General features: G+C 40.1%; 1 protein-coding gene across 2 annotated transcripts in view; it reads left to right on the top strand.

Moving 5' to 3' along the window:
• Positions 1 to 21525, top strand: part of tanc1b (tetratricopeptide repeat, ankyrin repeat and coiled-coil containing 1b) — a 211132-nt gene that overhangs the window by 112464 nt on the left and 77143 nt on the right. For both annotated transcript variants that reach the window (XM_062069966.1, XM_062069967.1), the window contains exon 5: positions 13913 to 14055. In XM_062069966.1, coding sequence (XP_061925950.1) covers positions 13913 to 14055 — 143 coding nt within the window. The remainder of the gene's footprint in view (positions 1 to 13912; positions 14056 to 21525) is intronic.

Raw genomic sequence — 21525 nt, 5'->3', positions numbered from 1 at the left:
CTTTTTTTACTCGCTAAAACTTATTGGGCATGTTCTTTCATTTGGGGAAAGTTGCTCCAAACACAACATATAACCACAAACCCAAACGAATAAAATGATATCTGACTGTATGTACCGTCAAAGCCGGTTGAAGCCATTGAAGTGTGCAGACTAGACCAGATTGTAAGCAGAGGTATCGTTTTATCAACGTCTCACCTCCCTGCATACTGTATGGCTCAGTGTGTCACTGGACACCATTTGTGAATGCTCTAACAGACATTGTTTTTCTCACATGAAAATGTGCAGTAATGGCTTCAGGGGGCTCATCACCTGGTACCTTTAAACTCAAACGAGGAGGCAGGATGCATGTTCTCATCAAGGGTTCATTAAACCAGACCTTACTCATTTTTTTTGTTGTTGAAATTCCAGCCGCTAATGAGCACCGGCTGGATTGTATTCTCAGCAGGGAGAAGGTCGAGACAGCTCGAAAGAGCCAGTGAATTCCCGCTTTTTCTCCAATCTACTTCATCCTTCTCCACCTCCTCCTCCCTTCATCTTCATTCTTCCATCACTGCACTGCAAGACCGCTATTTCACACCCGTTTGTAAACTTTGTTTGGTGGTATTTTGTTTTTTGTTATTTTCTCAGTTTTCAATTAATGTCTGAGGAAAATAAATCAGGTCTTCTTCCTCTATATTGTCTTAAAATATAGAATAATACATTAGGACAAATACTGTAAGTGCTGTCAAGCCATTACACTTTTAAATCACATTAATCACAGGGTTGCTGTGAAATACTTTAAATGAATAATGCCATTCCTTTTAATTTTATTTTAATCATGTTTAATTTTGCATGTTTGATGAAAAACCTTTAACATAATGTTCACGTTAACATGTTTTTATAAACAAACATTTATCTACATTGATACATTGACCTGCTACTCATTTTGTGTTGTTAATGTGCTATTTCAAGATGGAAGTGCTTTGGTGAAACGAAAGCTCCTTCCTGCAGAGTGTATTTTATGACAGTCAACTATTTAATCATGTTTTTTAATCCAAATCTTCCAAAGGAGAAAGCAAACTTGCTGGGTTTTTTTTTTTTTTTTTTGTCCTGTCCAGCTACACAGGCAAATCATATAGTTGATGTAGATGCCCATATTTGCTGTACAGATTTACTTTACAAAAGAGAAGTGTGGTATACTTCTAATGTTGCCTTATTTGTATTTGACTTTATTAAATGGATTTATATTAATGTTTAACGCAGACAGACTGGAGCAGGAGGGGATAAAAAGAGAAAAAAAAGGAAGACAGAGGGGGAAATTCCGGGGATAAGACAGAGACAAAACAAAAATAACAATCACAACAATAACAGAACAGCATCAGCAAATGCGATATGTACAAATATGGTACAAAAAGTGACAGCAAAGAAGCAGTCAGTGAAGTAAATATTAATAACACAGAAATGACAATGATAATCATTGCACTACAAATGGAGCAATACAAATACCAATAGAAATAGCACTATTGATAATGAATAATAACAATAATTACCTCTATTATCAGCAATACAATTGTTTCAAATGCAACGATACATATATGTAATCCATCCATCCATCCATTTTCTACCGCTTGTCCCTTTTTGGGGGCGCTGGAGCCAATGTCAGCTGCATCCGGGCGGAAGGCGGGGTACACCCTGGACAAGTCGCCAGCTCATCACAAGGCCAACACAGATAGACAGACAACATTCACACTCACATTCACACACTAGGGCCAATTTAGTGTTGCCAATCAACCTATCCCCAGGTGCATGTCTTTGGAGGTGGGAGGAAGCCGGAGTACCCGGAGGGAACCCACGCAGTCACGGGGAGAACATGCAAACTCCACACAGAAAGATCCCGAGCCCGGGATTGAACTCAGGACTAATAATAATAAATAATAATGGATTAGATTTTATATCGCACTTTTCTATTATTAGATACTCAAAGCGCTCACAGAGAAGTGGGAACCCATCATTCAGTCACACCTGGTGGTGGTAAGCTACATTTGTAGCCACAGTTGCCCTGGGGTAGACTGACGGAAGCGAGGCTGCCAGTTTGCGCCTACGGCCCCTCCGACCACCACCTATCATTCATTCATCATTCATTCACCAGTGTGAGCGGCACCGGGGGCAAGGGTGAAGTGTCCTGCCCAAGGACACAACGGCAGCGATTTGGATGTCAAGAGGCGGGGAGCGAACCTGCAACCCTGTAGATTGTTATAGTAACAATAGATTAAGCTTTGTCAGTGTGACGTGTTTTACCCAGTTTCCCCCAGGGGAACAACGTTAATATATGTTTGATGAAATGTGATTATATGCATGAGTGTATGTATGTATATGTGCTTGTATATGTACAGTATGTGTATATGTATGTTTGTACAGTGAATGTATATGTACAGTATGTGTATATGTATGTTTGTACAGTGAATGTGTATGTACAGTATGTGTATATGTATGTTTGTACAGTGAATGTATATGTACAGTATGTGTATATGTATGTTTGTACAGTGAATGTGTATGTACAGTATGTGTATATGTATGTTTGTACAGTGAATGTGCGTGTGGATGTATGTATGTACAGTGAGTGTACATGTTCGTACTATATTTGTGTATGAGTTGGGAGCGTAGATACCTATGTATGTGGGTAAGTACCAATGTGTGCGCGTATGTATGTATTAATGAGTTAATGTGTGTGTGTATGTGTGTATATATACACTATATTGCCAAAAGTATTTGGCCACCGATCCAAATGATGAGAATCAGGTGTCCTAAGCTAAGCTCCGGGGGTTGACGAGATCCGTCCAGAAATGCTGAAGGCTCCGGGTGTTGAGGGGATGTCTTGGTTGATACGCCTTTTCAACATTGCGTGGAAGTCTGGGACAGTGCCGAGGGTGTGGCAGACTGGGGTGGTGGTTCCCCTTTTCAAAAAGGGGGACAAGAGGGTGTGTGCTAATTACAGGGGTATCACACTACTCTGCCTCCCTGGGAAAGTTTACGCCAAGGTACTGGAAAGGAGGGTCCGGCCGATAGTCGAACCTCAGATTCAAGAGGAGCAATGTGGATTCCGTCCTGGTCGTGGAACAACTGACCAGCTCTTTACTCTTGCGGGAATCCTGGAGAAGGCCTGGGAGTATGCCTATCCAGTCTACATGTGCTTTGTGGATTTGGAGAAGGCGTATGACCGCGTCCCCAGGGAGATCTTGTGGGAGGTGCTGAGGGAGTACGGAGTGAGGGGAACCCTGCTGAGGGCCATCCAATCTCTGTACAACCAAAGCGAGAGTTGTGTCCGGGTGCTTGGATGTAAGTCGGATCTGTTTCCAGTGGGGGTTGGTCTCCGCCAGGGCTGCGCTCTGTCACCTATCCTGTTTGTGATTTTCATGGACAGGATTTCTAGGCGGAGTCGTGGCAATGGCGGAGAGGGTATACGTCTTGGGGGGCTAAAGGTTGCGTCACTGCTCTTTGCAGATGATGTGGTCCTGATGGCACCTTAGGTTCGTGACCTTCAGCTCTCACTGGATCGGTTCGCAGCCGAGTGTTCAGCGGCTGGAATGAGGATCAGCATCTCCAAATCTGAGGCCATGGTTCTCAGCAGGAAACCGATGGATTGTACAGTCCAGGTAGGGGACGAGACTCTGTCCCAGGTGGAGGAGTTTAAGTATCTTGGGGTCTTGTTCACGAGTGAGGGAAAGATGGAGAAGGAAATCAGCCGGAGAATCGGAGCAGCTGGGGCAGTATTGCAGTCTCTCTGCCGCACTGTTGTGACGAAACGAGAGCTGAGCCAGAAGGCAAAGCTCTCGGTATACCGAGCTATCTACATTCCTACTCTCACCTATGGTCATGAAGTGTGGGTCATGACCGAAAGAATAAGATCGCGGATACAAGCAGCCGAAATGAGTTTCCTCAGAAGGGTGGCTGGCATCTCCCTTAGAGATAGGGTGAGAAGCTCAGTCACCCGAGAGAGACTCGGAGTAGAGCCGCTGCTCCTTCGCTTGGAAAGGAGCCAGCTTAGGTGGTTCGGGCATCTCGTGCGGATGCCTCACGAGCGTCTCCCTAGGGAGGTCCTCGTTGCACGTCCCACTGGGAGGAGCCTCCGCGGCAGGCCAAGGACCAGATGGGGGGATTACATCTCCTCTCTGGCCTGGGAACGCTTCGGGATTCCCCAGGAGGAAGTCGCTAATGTTGCTCTGGAGAGGGAAGTCTGGGGGTCTTTGCTGGAGCTGTTGTCCCCGCGACCTGATTCCGGATAAGCGGTTGAAGATGGATGGATGAAGGTGTCCTAATCACTTGGCCCGGCCACAGGTGTATACAATCAAGCACTTAGGCATGGAGACTGTTTCTACAAACATTTGTGAAAGAATGGGCCGCTCTCAGGAGCTCAGTGATTTCCAGCGTGGAACTGTCATAGGAGGGCACCTGTGCAACAAATCCAGTCCTGAAATTTCCTCACTCCTAAATATTCCAAAGTCAACTGTCAGCTGGATTTGGAGGTGTGCCGAGTGTGAAATTTGGTAGGGGAGGAATTATGGTGTGGGGTTGTTTTTCAGGAGTTGGGCTTGGCCCCTTAAATCCAGTGAAACGAACTTTGAATGCTCCAGGACACCAAAACATTTTGGACAATTCCATGCTCCCAACCTTGTGGGAACAGTTTGTAACGGGCCCCTTCCTCTTCGAACATGACTGTGCACCAGTGCATAAAGCAAGGTCCATAAAGACATGGATGACAGAGTCTGGTGTGGATAAACTTGACTGGCCTGCACAGAGTCCTGACCTGAACCCGATAATACACTTTTGGGATAAATTAGAACGGAGACTGAGAGCCAGGCTTTCTCGGCCAACATCAGTGTGTGACCTCACCAACGCGCTTTTGGAAGAATGATGGAAAATTCCGAAAAACACACCCCGCAACCTTGTGGACAGCCTTCCCAGAAGAGTTGAAGCTGTAATAACTGCAAAAGGTGGACCCACATCATATTGAACCCTATGGGTTAGGAATGGGATGGCACTTCAAGTTCATATGTGTGTCAAGGCAGGTGGCCAAATACTTTTTGGCAATGTAGTGTATATGTATGAATAATTGTGTGTATAAACTTGCTGTTAAGCATCTTCCATATTGAGTTGTTTGTTTCTGCAGCCTATGCATCTCCACATGGGTGCCAGGCAAACTGCTTAAAGTGTATTGCCAGAGGCTTTTGAGAGATCTTGAGTCAATTTCCGCTGCAGATGGGTCATTTCGTGAAAAGTTTTGTCAGCAATGATGGACAAATCCACATTAATTTGTTCATTTTGACAGCCCTACAACAAATTTGAAGTGTGTTGTTTAACCAGTTCAGACAGCCTTCAATTAAGTGGTATTGTGTAACAGAAGTGCTATAAGAGACAAAAATGCTCTGCGGGGAAATAAATTCTGCGTTTAACTTTTGTGACCAAAATCCCAACATTTAATTGTGACAACTGGCATGGCAGAAAGGGAGAGTTTCAAATTAAATACACCGATGTGGCCACACACACAGGGTCGGTTAATAATCAAAACTCATCAATCTTAATCTAGATGGGAACCAAGAAAATATTGAAGTCCACCCCAAAGTCCATAAGCCATGTTCATTTACAGTCTGACAATACTAATGTTGTTGAACCGAGAATCCATGATGAGATGTTATGACTTCCCTCTGTCCTTGTTGGGAGTGCAGCGCTGTAATATGGCTTTCATTACCGCTCTTGGTGGTCACTTTTATTGCACTCATATTGTATGTTTATTTGATATATTTACAAGGCCCTAGCTGTCTACACTTTTGTTTATAGACCGTAGGCAGCGCTTAAGGCATTTCTCCAGAGGTGTCTTCTGTTTTCATGTTTAATACACAGTACTAAAGATTTTATACTTTGGTGTATTACTCTTCTGATAAGACCCCCTCTAGGCACGGCAAGATCAGCTCAAGGCAAAGTCTTCGCGCTAACATACCGGGGCATTTGTATTATTAGGAGTATATTTATAGAATATAACGACAAAATGTGTTTTAAGTGGAAGTATAGGTGCTCTAATCATAGTTGGAGCATTTGTTTGCCTAGACCGCAAGGAGGACGAGTCGTTAAGTGGAAGTGAATTGATTAACGTGGACCTTGACTTAAACAAGTTGAAAAATGTATTGGGGTGTTACCATTTAGTGGTCAATTGTACGGAATATGAGCTATACTGTGCAATCTACTAATAAAAGTTTCAATCAATCAAAAAGGCTTTTATTTCCGAAATGTGAAAAATCATTCTACATTAGGACTAAGTAAAAATGAATGATGTATATAACACTTTCTAATATACATTCATATGTCATGATATTGATTCCAGCCCACCCCTCCCGCGGTAGTATTGTGCATGAAGCATCAGCAGTATCACACAATGCTGACATTAGCTTCCAAAAACAAGCCAAACAAAAGAAACTGAGGGACTTACTAGTATTACCACCAGATTATTGGCAAAGCTTCACGGCCGCACTCCACGTCATGATCATGAAGAGACAACATTTGATTGAAATTTTTGTTTTGTTTTGTTTTCTTTTGATTTTTTCTATATTTGTGCAATGCAATTTGTAGTGATATAATGTTGCAGTGCAAGTATGCTCTGACTTGTAATTTCTTTATTTATTTTGAGGCAGTCTGTTCTGTTCAAGTTTAAACTGTTCAATTCAGAAATGTTCACCTAAAACTTGTTTTTGATGGAGAGAAGAAAAAGTCAATTTCTATGTTGTCGCTTGAGACGATTTCTGTATTTAAGTGCAGATCGAATCAAATCGTGATTAATCGATTTAGAACTTAAGGAATTGAACTCAAATCACTTAGGAAATTGGCCATTGAACCAGCCCTATTTCCTACATAACTTAATTTTTTAACTGTAATATTGATTTGGTGGACATGAAAAAGTGGAAAGGAAATCATTACTCTCTTTGACCACATGGTCTTTTATTATGTCCAACACAGCAGCAACATAACTAATGTGACGATCCCTCACTTCCTTGTTTTGTGTTTATTTCCTATCAGTGCTCTTATTTTGATTTCCATTTTCTGCACGTCTCCGTTGAGCTCTGTTTTCCCCTCACCTGCTGCTGATTAGGCAGCCTTGCCACACCTCAGCGCTTTAAGATTGATTTATGTTTGTGATGCATGCAAGACTGCTTCCTCCTTTGTTAATCATATTAAAATCATCTTACCTGCTCTTCGTCCTCCTGGTTCCTGCATCTTGGGGTCACTACAACTGCAGTCATGCGAGTTTGCGACAACTAATACTGTAATATAGTTCTGCATAATGTTCGTTGCGTCTATAATGGGGTAATTTTTTTTCATTCTTTTACAACCATTTCACTATCTTTACAGATTACAGCACAAAGCTATTGCAAAGAGTTGTATTTGTTTTGATTAAAAAAGTTTGCACTGCATTACCTGACAGAGACTGATTCCCTCTATTTATTTACTATCTATTTATTTGTGTCAGATGACCAATTACGCTTGAAATGCTGTCTTAGTTTTTTTACTATTCTAATGTCTCTAAATTCATATTTACAAGTGTAAGTTTTGTCCTTGAAAACCAAACTTTTAGGAAGCAACAGTCAACAAGCTGACAAATCATTGGATATAAACAACTTGGCAACTCAAAATAACGTTTTCTGTTTCAGGGTATTTTCATGCTAAGGTTGCATGTGTGAATCTCGCTCGGCTTGCTTTTTAATTCATGGAGTCTTCTCTGGCTAGCTTGCCTTTGGACAGGTTGCCGTTTAATCAAATTCACTGCCAACATCATTCAGAAGTGGACGAAGGCGGGTAAAGGAGCAAATGAAGGAGAGAGCAGGGAGATGAGGTGATGATGGAGAGCAGTTGAATAATCTTGTGTACTTTGGACGATTGCCTCTGTCTCTCTGTTACCATCTGCTCTTCTGTCGATTGGACTATCTGCTTTGTCGTTCAAGTTAGGATTTGAGTAGAATACATTGTGACATGTATGGATATGATAGCATATTTGCAAATGTAGCAATAATGAGGACTATACTAAGATCAGCAACAGCCAACTGCATAATGACATCACATTTTCAAAGAAACAATGTCTTGCAGCCATTTTTACACAAGTACTGCCTTAGTGCAGTGTTTTTTAACCACTGTGCCGCGGCACACTCGTGAGATATAGTCTGGTGTGCTGTGGGAGATGATCTAATTTCACCTATTTGGGTAAAAAATAATTTTTGCAAACCAGTAATTATAGTCTGCAAATTATGTGTTGTTGTTGAGTGTCGGTGCTGTCTAGATCTCGGCAGAGTAACCGTGTAATACTCTTCCATATCAGTAGGTGGCAGCCAGTAGCTAAATGCTTTGTAGATGTCGGAAACAGCGGGAGGTAGCGTGCAGGTAAAAAGGTATCTAATGTTTAAACCAAAAATAAACAAAAGGTGAGTGCCCCTAAGAAAAGGCATTGAAGCTTAGGGAAGGCTATGCAGAACGAGACTAAAACTGAACTGGCTACAAAGTAAACAAAAACAGAATGCTGGACGACAGCAAAGACTTACTGCGGAGCAAAGACGGCGTCCACAATGTACATTCGAACATGACATGACAATGGGACAAATGCAGAGGACAAATTTCGCCACATCTAGTGTGTGTGTGACAATCATTGGTACTTTAATCTTTAATCTTAACAATGTCCCCACAAAGAAGGATAAAAATAACTGAAATATTCTTGATTGCTAAAACAAAGTAGTTGCGGGAAATATTGCTCAAAGGAAGACATGAAACTGCTACAGGAAAATACCCCCAAAAAAGAAAAAGCCACCAAAATAGGAGCGCAAAACAAGAACTAAAACACAAGAGCTATATTTATGCATGCTTGGTTATGGTTTAAAGTCATATCTAACAATTGCAACGACGACTCTTTACTGTCAACTGAGTTTCGTTTTTTAATGATTTCTGCTGGTGGTGTGCCTCCGCATTTTTTCAACGCAAAAAATGTGCCTTGGTTCAAAAAAGGTTGAAAAACACTGACTTCGTGGTATTTGTGCCCAGCTTGCAAGGTGTGCAGGCTATTCCATAATATTTTACAGTCATGTACGGGATCACCATGGTAGTGTTAGTTAAAGGGGAAATTTAGGGAAAAACTGTTTTTGTTGTTGTTGCTTGTGTACGCGTATTTGGGTTTTTGGAGTGCCTGCCCAGCAATTAAGTTTAACACAACTATTATTCTTTTTAGTGATAACGACTTAACAAAAATTTACTTTAACGACAAAATTTTGTTTTGCACAATTCTGTGCGTCCTGTGTGACCCTCATACCATACCACACCAGTAGAAAAGCAGCGGCGTTTCAGATGATGTTGAGTCCAAGAAACAATGATTCAATAAAAAGGTATATTGAATGACAAGTGTAGCTTCAAAGCCCTGGCAGGTCGCTCTCGCCACAAGACCAAAGTTATTTACATCTGCTGTCGCTGTGAGTTATCATTGGAGTTTCCATTTGCTAGCGGCGGCAGCGATGCCAAGACTGCTTATTACAATAAACTTTTTTTCTAAAGTCATTTGCAAAGTTTGTGAGCCGTGGGTTGTGTTTTTTGGGGGGCTTGAACGTGTGGTTGCTTATTTGGGCTTGCTTTTGTCCCCACAATAAAGGAAATCTTGACTGCACCGTTAGGTACTTTGTCCGTTTTTACACAACGTTTCCTGGGTATTGCGCCCCCGGTCAATATGGTCCGCCCCCTATCACACTCATGTGCAAATGATGCATGCACAACTTTAACCAGAGCCCAGATTGACAGAAAAACATGTGACAAGACAAAGTAAGTGTGGAATTAGTGGGGAAAACTTAACAAAAAATATAATTTTAAATATATACGTACGTGTATATGTATGTGTATATATATATATATGTATGTATGTATATATATATATATATATATATATATATATATATATATATATATATATATATATATGTATATGTATATATATATATATATATATATATATATATATATATATATATATATATATATATATATATATATATATATATATATATATTAATGTATGTATATGTAGTATTACAATGGGAGCACTAAAGGTCCCTCTTTGGAAATGGGATTGCATTTGTGTCCATTTTGTGTTGAGCTGCTTAGAAAAAGCAAAAAACAATCAAATTGTTCAACCCCATGTTGAGTGCAAATTTGAATAATTGTAATAAGGATTAAAAAAACTATTTGCATTTAATCACAATTAATTATGAGTTAACTTTAGACAAAATGTGATTAATTGTGATTTAATATTTTGATTGTTTGACAGCCCTATTTTTTTAATGGGAGGTAATGGGTCCCATTTGTATAGTCTTTGGTATGACTCGGTTGGAGTTTGAACTCACGACCTACCAATCTCAGGGCGGACACTCTAACCACAAGGCCACTAAGCAGGTTAAATATTGTTAAATAAATATTAGGAGAATTGTTACTTTTAAATATGGCTACTTTACAAAGACCGCCCTGACTGGAGATGTATACCGACTACCAGTATTTTTTGGCACCCATTCCTAATTGGGTGGGTCCAGGAGGACTGTTAAGGTTCTGGACTAATAATGCGGCCATCTGTATTTTTTTTATCCAGCTGACTATCACAATTATGGCAAGCGCACGCTGTCACATTCACTTAGGTGCCGCTTTAACGCATAAAAAAAGGCACGGTTAAGATGTGAAAATCAGCTTAGAATAATTACAAATAGAGAAGCAACACCACACCAAAGTTTTTACCAATATTTCCTTCTCAAAGTCACGCACGTCTAATAAGAGTTAGTGTCAGTTTGACGTGAACGCCCTTTACTCTCGAGTTTCGACTGTCGCCACCCTTAGTGATCGAATAATCTGCAGGCCAATATTAATCCACTCAAAAAAGTGAACAATTAAAGTAATATTCCTTGAAGTTGCTCGGAAGCAAGATGGCATACGCTAACAGGTCTCTGGCCATCTGACGTCATTCGATCGCATAATTACACTCCTTACTTCAACGCACACCCACCTAACATGCTAATTGATTGTATTGATATTATGATTATATGATATTTTTTTCATATGATATGTAAAAGGTCTGTGCTCTCCACATGAATGCCATAAATATTATTTCCAGCTGAGTGTAATTGTACTGAATAGATACACAGTGATGGATCTTTACAAGATAATGACATAACTGCATTGCAACTTGCACTGCAAACTTGTAGTTGACTTTTTTAACACTTAAAAAGCAGGTGTTGATTAAAGGATTTCTTGCAGTGAGATGTTACATGATGTTAGTAGAAAATGTTCATTAAAAAAATGAATGTTTTTACATCTTTATTCACACCAATTATTTATAGTACCAAAGAGAATACCGATAAATACTGCTATCGATAAAATCCTATCAATATACATTCCTAACCCTGACACCAATTTTCTTCACCCAGACCTTGGGTAGTCTTCACTTACAAGCACCAACACTGAAGTACAGTACTATATTAGAAACCAAAAGCTAAGCAGTTTTGTTGGTTGCATAGTTTGTCACACATACAGTAATAGTCGTCACTTCCCTTCCATAGAGGACATCACAGCAAAATGGATTTACTTCACGTTTGTTACTAGTCCTGGAATGTATCATCTTCTGTAATAAGATTGCATACCATATTTCCTTGAATAGCCGCAGGGGCGTTAATTAATTTAAAACCTCCTGTCACTCCTGCGTTTACCGAAAACCGGCGGGATGGCCGTGCATGCGGTAATTATTTTAAAACCTCTTCTCACTCCGGCGTTTACCAAAAGGAATCCATAAAATGTAGGCGTGCGCTTTGAGTGTGATGTAAGCATACCATCATGAAAAGCACATTTAATAAAAAAAAACGTTATTATGGTCTTACCTGTACTTATAAATGGAGTCCATTTGCAGCTCCTTCTGACCAAAAGCATCGATAACTTGTTTATAGAAGTCTTCATTATTTTCTTTTGTCCGTTGTAAAAGTCTCTGTCTCGATGGAGATATTCCTTTAATTATTACCTCCTGCTTCGATTGAAAGTCCAGTTTAGAAAACTGTTTTATTTTAGATACCGGTATGTAATCCTCCTTGTTAAAAGGAAGAAAAAAAAATCTCTTGCTGCGTGTGTTCACTTCTTCTGCAGTACCGGAAGTCGCAAGAAGGATCACTAGCGCGGCAGCGCCCTCTACCACCAGGAGGCGGGAGTCATTTAATGACTTATACAGTATTTCACACACGCAGCTACGGTATATTAATAAAACATAGCTGCTTACTGTTCTCTTTAGCATACTGTACCGGTATTCAATAGCTTGGACCTTAAATCCTACTGAATAGCTCTTTATCTTTTTTCCTTTGTGCGATTGTAAACTACTGAAAGCCGCTTCCTCCATTTTGAAAATGAGGACAGATGCGTCACTCGTGACGTAACGAATTTGACCCGGTGGAAGTTCTAGCCATATGCTAAATATTTTGCGAAACGAGTTTGACCCGGTGAAAATTATGGACATGCGATAATAAAATTAATATTTTGCGAAACGAATTTGATCCGGCTTCAATAATAAACCGGCGATAAGGCCAAGCATGCGTTAATTATTTTGAGAAACGAGTTTGACCCGGCAGTAATTCTAGACGTGCGAATACTATATTCCCTGCGCCAATTCAAGGAAATACGGTATACAGTATGTTTATAAAACGCATATAGTATAATACAAAACCCAAAACCAGTGAAGTTGGCAGGTTGTGTAAATAGTAAAAGAATGCGGGTACTAGACTGGCCTGTTTGTTTTTGTTTTTGGAAACTGTGGATGTTATGTCCTCCGGAACAAAGAGGAAAATAACCATCCGGACTGTTATAGGCGCAAAGTTGAAAAGCCAGCATCTGTGATGGTATGGGGGTGTATTAGTGCCCAAGACATGGGTAACTTACATAACTGTGAAGGCGCCATTAATGCTGAAAGGTACATACAGGTTTTGGAGCAACATATGTTGCCATCCAAGCAACGTTATCATGGACGCCCCTGCTTATTTCAGCAAGAGAATGCCAAGCCACGTGTTACAACAGCGTGGCTTCGTAGTAAAAGAGTGCGGGTACTAGACTGGCCTGCCTGTAGTCCAGACCTGTTTCCCATTGAAAATGTGTGGCACATTATGAAGACTAAAATACCACAACTTAAGCTGTACATCAAGCAAGAATGGGAAATATTTCCACCTGAAAAGCTTCAAAAATGTGTCTCCTCAGTTCCCAAACATTTACTGAGTGTTGTTAAAAGGAAAGTCCATGTAACACTGTGGTAAAAAAATGTTTGCAATGTGTTGCTGCCATTAAATTCTAAGTTAATTATTATTTGCAAAGAAAATAAAGTTTCTCAGTTCGAACATTACATATCTTGTCTTTGCAGTCTATTCAATTGAATATAAGTTGAAAAGGATTTGCAAATCATTGTGTTCTGTTTTTATTTACCATTTACACAACGTGACAACTTCACTGATTTTGAGTTTTGTACTTTTACAACCCCAAAATAGGGTTGTGTCACAACCCTATATTTAGGAAACTGGTTTAGGAATTTTAATTGGTGTCGTTTCAGCACCTCATTTTAAGATAAATTTCCTTTAAAGGACATTTTTTGTACACACACTGTGTTGGTGCAAACCTGTCTCCACTCATTGATGTTTAGAGGAGACGTTTTATGTGAGTGCAGTAAACGAGGAGAAAGCCTAGTAATTTGTCATCAAAGAGGGTTGCAAAAAAAATACGCACTCAACCCCTTGCTGTTCTGCAACACCTGAACCGCACTGGCATGACACAGCTTTCACAAGCAGAGTTCAGTTCCTCCCGTGGAGAGAGGGGATGGAACCCCTAACGTTGAGCTTATCTGTCTGCCCTCTAGAGCTGCACGCGGAGAAACAGCCAAACTCCTCCTCCTCCTCCTCCCCAGCCACACAGGAACTGATGACAAGGCTGGGCTTCTTACTGGGAGAAGGCATCCCGAGTTCGGCGCGCATACCCATGGACGACAAGAATGAAAAGAAGGTATTTTGATTTTCACCAACTCCTCCTCGCTCTGACAGCAGCTGCATGCCCTGCTGCAGCACACAGATAAAGCGATAGTGAGGATGACAGTGGAGGACTTGTAGTAGTCTTTTCAGAGGTTTAGATGATTACTATTTTTTTTGGTTGGGTCATTTTAACCCAGCTTTGCGTTATTTTTTGATGAGAATGTAAGTCCCACCTCCTGACATTTTCCGACCCCAGAAAATAACAGTTTGTGCTGTATTCGTCTGCATGTTTCTTTCTTCCAGTACCAGCTTTGCAGTGTGTATGCCAGTAACTTGAGTGCTGTCCCAGGGGCTCCTGTGTATTCAACAACAGTGTCTGAGCCCACTCCCAGAAATAGACTTATGTTTGGTGCTTCACTTTGTTTAGCTTTGACAATTAAGAGTTGCATGAGAAGCAAAGTCCAGCATAGTGCTCTTTAATGTTTGGAGCATGAGAAAGGTCTTAAAACTGTTTTGATGAACTTGATGTATATTGACATAAGATATGATAGGGCAGCACGGTGGGAGAGGGGTTAGTGCGTCTGCCTCACAATACGAAAGTCCTGGGTTCGATCCTGCGCTCGGGATCTTTCTGTGTGGAGTTTGCATGTTCTCCCCGTGACTGCGTGGGTTCCCTCCGGGTACTCCGGCTTCCTCCCACCTCCAAAGACATGCACCTGGGGATAGGTTGATTGGCAACACTAATGTTGTCTGTCTATCTGTGTTGGCCCTGTGATGAGGTTGCGACTTGTCCAGGGTGTACCCCGCCTTACGCCCGAATGCAGCTGAGATAGGCTCCAGCACCCGACCGCGACCCCGAAAGGGACAAGGGGTAGAAAATGGATGGATGGATATTGTTGCTGCTCTTTGCCAAGCTTGAATGAATTGATTTGTTTATTTCGGCAGACAGACATATATAGCAACACTTCATCACTCTTTGTAGTTTGACAGACATGCAATGGCACCCACCGAAAAGGGATACGGGAAAAAAGCAAGAATGCTTACCCATGTCCCGCCCCTAATTTACAATCAACTTATATGTCGGTTATATATGTTGGTTATATCAGTGTTTTTCAACCTTTTTTGAGCCAAGGCACATTTTTTGCGTTGAAAAAATGCGGAGGCACACCACCAGCAGAAATCATTAAAAAACAAAACTCAGTTGACAGTAAAAAGTCGTTGTCGCAATTGTTGGTTATGACTTTAAAGCATAACCAAGCATGCATCACTATAGCTCTTGTCTCAAAGTAGGTGTACTGTCACCACCTGTCACATCACGCTGTGACTTATTTAGACTTTTTTGCTGTTTTCCTGTGTGTAGTGTTTTAGTTCTTGTCTTGCGCACCTATTTTGGTGGCTTTTTCTCTTTTTTTTGGTATTTTCTCGTAGCAGTTTCACGTCTTCCTTTCAGCAATATTTCCCGCATCTACTTTGTTTTAGCAATCAAGAATATTTCAGTTGTTTTTTATCCTTATTTGTGGGGACATTGTTGATTGTCATGTCATGTTCGGATGTATTTTGTGGACGCCGTCTTTGCTCCACAGTAAGTCTTTGCTGTCGTCCAGCATTCTGTTTTTGTTTACTTTGTAGCCAGTTCAGTTTTAGTTTCGTTCTGCATAGCCATCCCTAAACTTCAATGCCTTTTCTTAGGGGCACTCACCTTTTGTTTAGTTTTGGTTTAAGCATTAGACACATTTTTACCTGCACCCTGCCTCCCGCTGTTTCCGACGTCTACAAAGCAATTAGCTACCGGCTGCCACCTACTGATATGGAAGAGTATTACACGGTTACTCTGCCGAGCTCTAGACAGCACCGACACTCAACAACAACACATCATTTGCAGACTATAATTACTGGTTTGCAAAAAATATTTTTAACCCAAATAGGTGAAACTAGATAATCTCCCACGGCACACCAGACTGTATCTCACGGCACACTAGTGTGCCGCGGCACAGTGGTTGAAAAACAATGGGTTGTATAGTCCAAGTTTCAAAAGCAGATTTGACTATTTCAGAACAATGGTAAATGGGTTATACTTGTATAGCCCTTTTCTACCTTCAAGGTACTCAAAGCGCTTTGACACTATTTCCACATTCACCCATTCATTCACATACTGATGGTGGGAGCTACCATGCAAGGCCCTAACCACCACCCATCAGGAGCAAGGGTGAAGTGTCTTGCTCAAGGACACAAGGGACGTGACGAGGTTGGTAGAAGGTGGGGATTGAACCAGGAACCCTCAGGTTGCTGGCACGGCCACTCTCTCAACTGCGCCACCGCCGTCCCCAACAAGTATAACATATGATAATGGATGATAATGACAAGTCAGTATACATACACCAATATGGATATGATAGCGTTGAGTGACCATGAGATTAGCTCCAGTACAAAAAATGTAGACTTTTTAACACATGGTGACACTATGTCCGTGCAGTTCAAACATTATAGCTCTAGGGCTGGGCGATATATAAAGTTTGTAAGATATATCGATATATTTTTAAACATGATATGTATTAAGAAGATATCGTAATATCGATATAATTTATTGAACGTTAAAATGACCAAACAACGCTTATTTGTTGTGTTCCTTGATTCTCCCCCGCTTCCCACTGCCTTGCAAAACTCTATGGACTACTAAACCCCTCTCCTTCCTCCTTCCAAGACGTGCGTCCACGTACAAACCCCTTTTCCATATGAGTTGGGAAATTGTGTTAGATGTAAATATAAACAGAATACAATGATTTGCAAATCATTTTCAACCCATATTCAGTTGAATATGCTACAAAGACAACATATTTGATGTTCAAACTGATAAACTTTTTTTTTTTTTTTCAAATAATTCTTAACTTTAGAATTTGATGCCAGCAACACGTGACAAAGAAGTTGGGAAAGGTGGCAATAAATACTGATAAAGTTGAGGAATGCTCATCAAACACTTATTTGGAACATCCCACAGGTGAACAGGCAAATTGGGAACAGGTGGGTGCCATGATTGGGTATAAAAGTAGATTCCATGATATTCTCATTCACAAACAAGGATGGGGCGAGGGTCACCACTTTGTCAACAAATGCTTGAGCAAATTGTTGAACAGTTTAAGAAAAACCTTTATCAACCAGCTATTGCAAGGAATTTAGGGATTTCACCATCTACGGTCCGTAATATCATCAAAGGGTTCAGAGAATCTGGAGAAATCACTGCACGTAAGCAGCTAAGCCAGTGACCTTCGATCCTTCAGGCTGTACTGCATCAACAAGTGACATTATTGTGTAAAGGATATCACCACATGGGCTCAGGAACACTTCAGAAACCCACTGTCAGTAACTACAGTTGGTCGCTACATCTGTAAGTACAAGTTAAAACTCTCCTATGCAAGGCGAAAACCGTTTATCAACAACACCCAGAAAGGCCGTCTGCTTCGCTGGGCCTGAGCTCATCTAAGATGGACTGATACAAAGTGGAAAAGTGTTCTGTGGTCTGACGATTCCACATTTCAAATTGTTTTTGGAAACTGTGGACGTTGTGTCCTTCGGACCAAAGAGGAAAAGAACCATCCGGATTGTTATAGGCGCAAAGTTGAAAAGCCAGCATCTGTGATGGTATGGGGGTGTATTAGTGCCCAAGACATGGGTAACTTACACATCTGTGAAGGCGCCATTAATGCTGAAAGGTACATACAGGTTTTGGAGCAACATATGTTGCCATCCAAGCAACGTTACCATGGACGCCCCTGCTTATTTCAGCAAGACAATGCCAAGCCACGTGTTACCTCAACGTGGCTTCATAGTAAAAGAGTGCGGGTACTAGACTGGCCTGCCTGTAGTCCAGACCTGTCTCCCATTGAAAATGTGTGGCGCATTATGAAGCCTAAAATACCACAACGGAGACCCCCAGACTGTTGAACAACTTAAGCTGTACATCAAGCAAGAATGGGAAAGAATTCCACCTGAGAAGCTTCAAAAATGTGTCTCCTCAGTTCCCAAACGTTTACTGAGTGTTGTTAAAAGGAAAGGCCATGTAACACAGTGGTGAACATGCCCTTTCCCAACTACTTTGGCACGTGTTGCAGCCATGAAATTCTAAGTTAATTATTATTTGCAAAAAAAAAAAGTTTATGAGTTTGAACATCAAATATCTTGTCTTTGTAGTGCATTCAACTGAATATGGGTTGAAAAGGATTTGCAAATCATTGTATTCCGTTTATATTTACATCTAACACAATTTCCCAACTCATATGGAAACGGGGTTTGTATAAGAACATCCATGATTGGTTGGTTGTTTACTATGATGAGTCACGATTTGTTGAGATTATGGCACAACATTAGGGACAGGCCAATCAGAGGCAAGATAGGGCGAGTCATGGAACCAGAAGGGAAATCCCAACAGACATCCCACATGACTACGAGATAGTCGGAGAAGAGAATAGGGAATATTCAAGCGAGCGATTTATATATTAAACAACTAGTGGAAGATGGCAGAGGGATTCTCTTCCTTAAATGTTTCTTTTAGCGATGTAGACCACGTCCAGGAAACCCATAATTTGGACAAATGTATGCGTCTGGATAAAACATTAATTTGACTTGTTTACCATGTAAGCCCAAATCCAAACTGTTCTCCAGTTGCCAAATGCTGCCAAAAATGTATGCTGAAGTGAGGAGGATCATAGCCGCACAAGTAAGTCAAGTCACTTACAGAACCGTACATGTGTGACAGTCCATTACATCATCCACTGGGAATTAAAAAGTGCCTGCCTGCAAATGTATTTTTTTATCTGAGTTTGATACATTTTGTATTATTTGCACAGCTATGTTATTTATTTTAGGTAGAAAGAATATTTTTCTTTTTTATGTTATGCCTTTGAGACACTTGTGATTTAGGGCTATATAAATAAACATTGATTGATTGATTGATTATGTAATTCTGTGCTACTTAAACAGTTTCGTTTCTGTGCTGTTATCACCCATCTTGACTAACTGGGTTAATAAAAGTTCCACTGACTGTTTACAGTACAGTTTCAGGGAATCTCGCTCAAAAATGAATATATTTATATGTATACTTTCACCAGAAAATATATCGAGATATATACATTGAATATTGAGTTTAAGTAAAAATATATCAGGATATACTTTTTCGTCTATATCGCCCAGCCCTAATTGTAGCCAAACAACCATTTATCAAATAACAAGTAAAAGCCTGTTTTTTTAGGTCACGGTTTTAAAACTTGGTTGCTAGAGCTGTAGAACATTTACGATTACATTTAGCCCATGCTTTCTCGTTCACTTGTGTTCTGAAGATGAGCAAAGAAGAAACAATTGCCAAACAATCTAGAATTGTAAACATAATGTTTTAGCATGTGGAGTTTGCATGTTCTCCCCGTGACTGCGTGGGTTCCCTCCGAGTACTCCGGCTTCCTCCCACCTCCAAACACATGCACCTGGGGATAGGTTGATTGGCAACGCTAAATTGCCCCCATCAGGCGGGACAAGCGGTAGGAAATGGGGAACTGCATTTTTTGGGGAATTTGGCCTATCATTCACAATCCATAAGAGAGATAAGAAGGCAAAAGTTTTTTTGTTTTTTGTGGAATATTTGAGATTATATAATAATTGGAGCCTTAAAAAGGTCAATAACTCATAACAACATTAATTTGAATTCATTATTATTTTTTGAGCAATGACACTTAAAAAAAATCACCCTAAAATGATTGGGGATTCAAAAGGGTTCTACTCATTAAAGAGTTAGAAAAAACATTATAAATGTTTTCTACTGTTTACTTTCAACACAATAATCTCGAGATCATCTTCATTTTATTCGTTTTAGGCCCTTGTTTAAAAAAAACAGCTTCGTTTTTTATATGGCAAACACAAAATATGCAACATTTTTCCCAAAGAATATCTCAGAGTGGAATATTTAATGTGACGTAATTGGAGCCTTGAATAGGTCAATAAGTCATAATGACATTGATTTTGATTCATTATTATTTTTTAAAGAAAGAAACAGCCTGCATGGAAGCTTTGTGTTATTAGAGTAAACATTGCAACATGTTCTTGTTACATTTCACCTGTTTGCTCTTTTATACCACTTTTTATGTTTTTAATTTTTTTTATCGTATTTTTAGAATGTGCTATGGGGCTGTTAAAAAATGACCTGCGGGCCGTAAATGGCCCCAGGACCGCACTTTGGACACCACTGACTTAAACAATGTGCATGTACAGTGTTTCATAATTTATGCCCAAAAAATATATTTTGTTTGTATTTACAGTATTTGTAAAATGACTCTGTCATATAAATCATAGATGAGGTGAAACAAGAGGAAAAATGTTGCACTCCTCATTTTCATCTGCATCAAAATCGTAAATGCTGTGATTTTCCTCCACTGCTGCATTGGGCTGCATATATTTATTTGCACCCTTTAGTGTTATAGTTATGGGTTTGTCCTGTCTGAAGCTGCATGCTAAGGCTTTTTTTAATGCTGCATGATAAAGCAATTGTTCTTTTCAAGCTCACACCTCTATTCACATCCTTGTCTTGAGTCAATGACATATTTGGTATATGTACATGTCAATGTTGACACTTGGTCCAAACCAATAGCAGAGTTTATTTGGACTACGAGCGCCATGCTTCATTCCTCGGTGATGGAATTGAGCCCCTACACCAGACATGGGCAAATTACGGCCCGCCCGTTAAGCTTTTCAACCCGACCCACCGGACGTCTCCAAAAAATTGTTTTTAACCTTTACCATCGAGACTGGAGCTGCCAATACAATGTGCAGTGCATTTTTAAATGACCCTACGTCTTGAACTATAGAGAGTATTCCAGTATTCTGGGAAGTAAAAAGAGAAGCGATGTGGATGTTCTTAATATTCAGTATTTTATCATTCAATATTACTATGGCAAATCCACCAGTATTTATTTTCATGTACATTCTTTTATTCAACATTCCATTCAGTTTTGTGAGGTGGTCTGTCACATGTTTAGCATTCTATTAGTCATATTGTGAGTTTTTGTATTGTGTGTTTAGCTTTTACCCTTTTATGCAACATTTTAGGGATTTCTTTCACAAATGCTAAACAACTTACACATGTTTAAAGTGTTCCTTATAGAAGGGAACCAAGCACACATACAGAAGAATGCGTGACACTCTTTACAGCTAAAATATTGTGTAAAAAAACATTAGACAAAGACAAACTCGCGGTGTCATGTAAAAAATGAGAAATAGAAGAATAAGACCGCTGAATATTGTCACGCGATTATCAGTCAGTCACTCCTCTGTTACACAGAAATATCCTGCTGTTATCATGCCATATATATATATACAATATGTGCGTGTGTGTATACTGTGTATGTATATATATATACATATATTCATGTATGTATATATAGACAGACATACAGTATAAATATATTTACGTATATACATATATGTATGTATATATACAAAACAAGTTGGCACATTGTGTAAATGG

This window comes from Entelurus aequoreus, linkage group LG14 (assembly GCF_033978785.1).
Source record: "Entelurus aequoreus isolate RoL-2023_Sb linkage group LG14, RoL_Eaeq_v1.1, whole genome shotgun sequence".
NCBI lineage: Eukaryota > Metazoa > Chordata > Actinopteri > Syngnathiformes > Syngnathidae > Entelurus > Entelurus aequoreus.
Note: the sequence above shows the minus strand (reverse complement) of the source record. Positions and strands in the feature narration are given on the sequence as shown.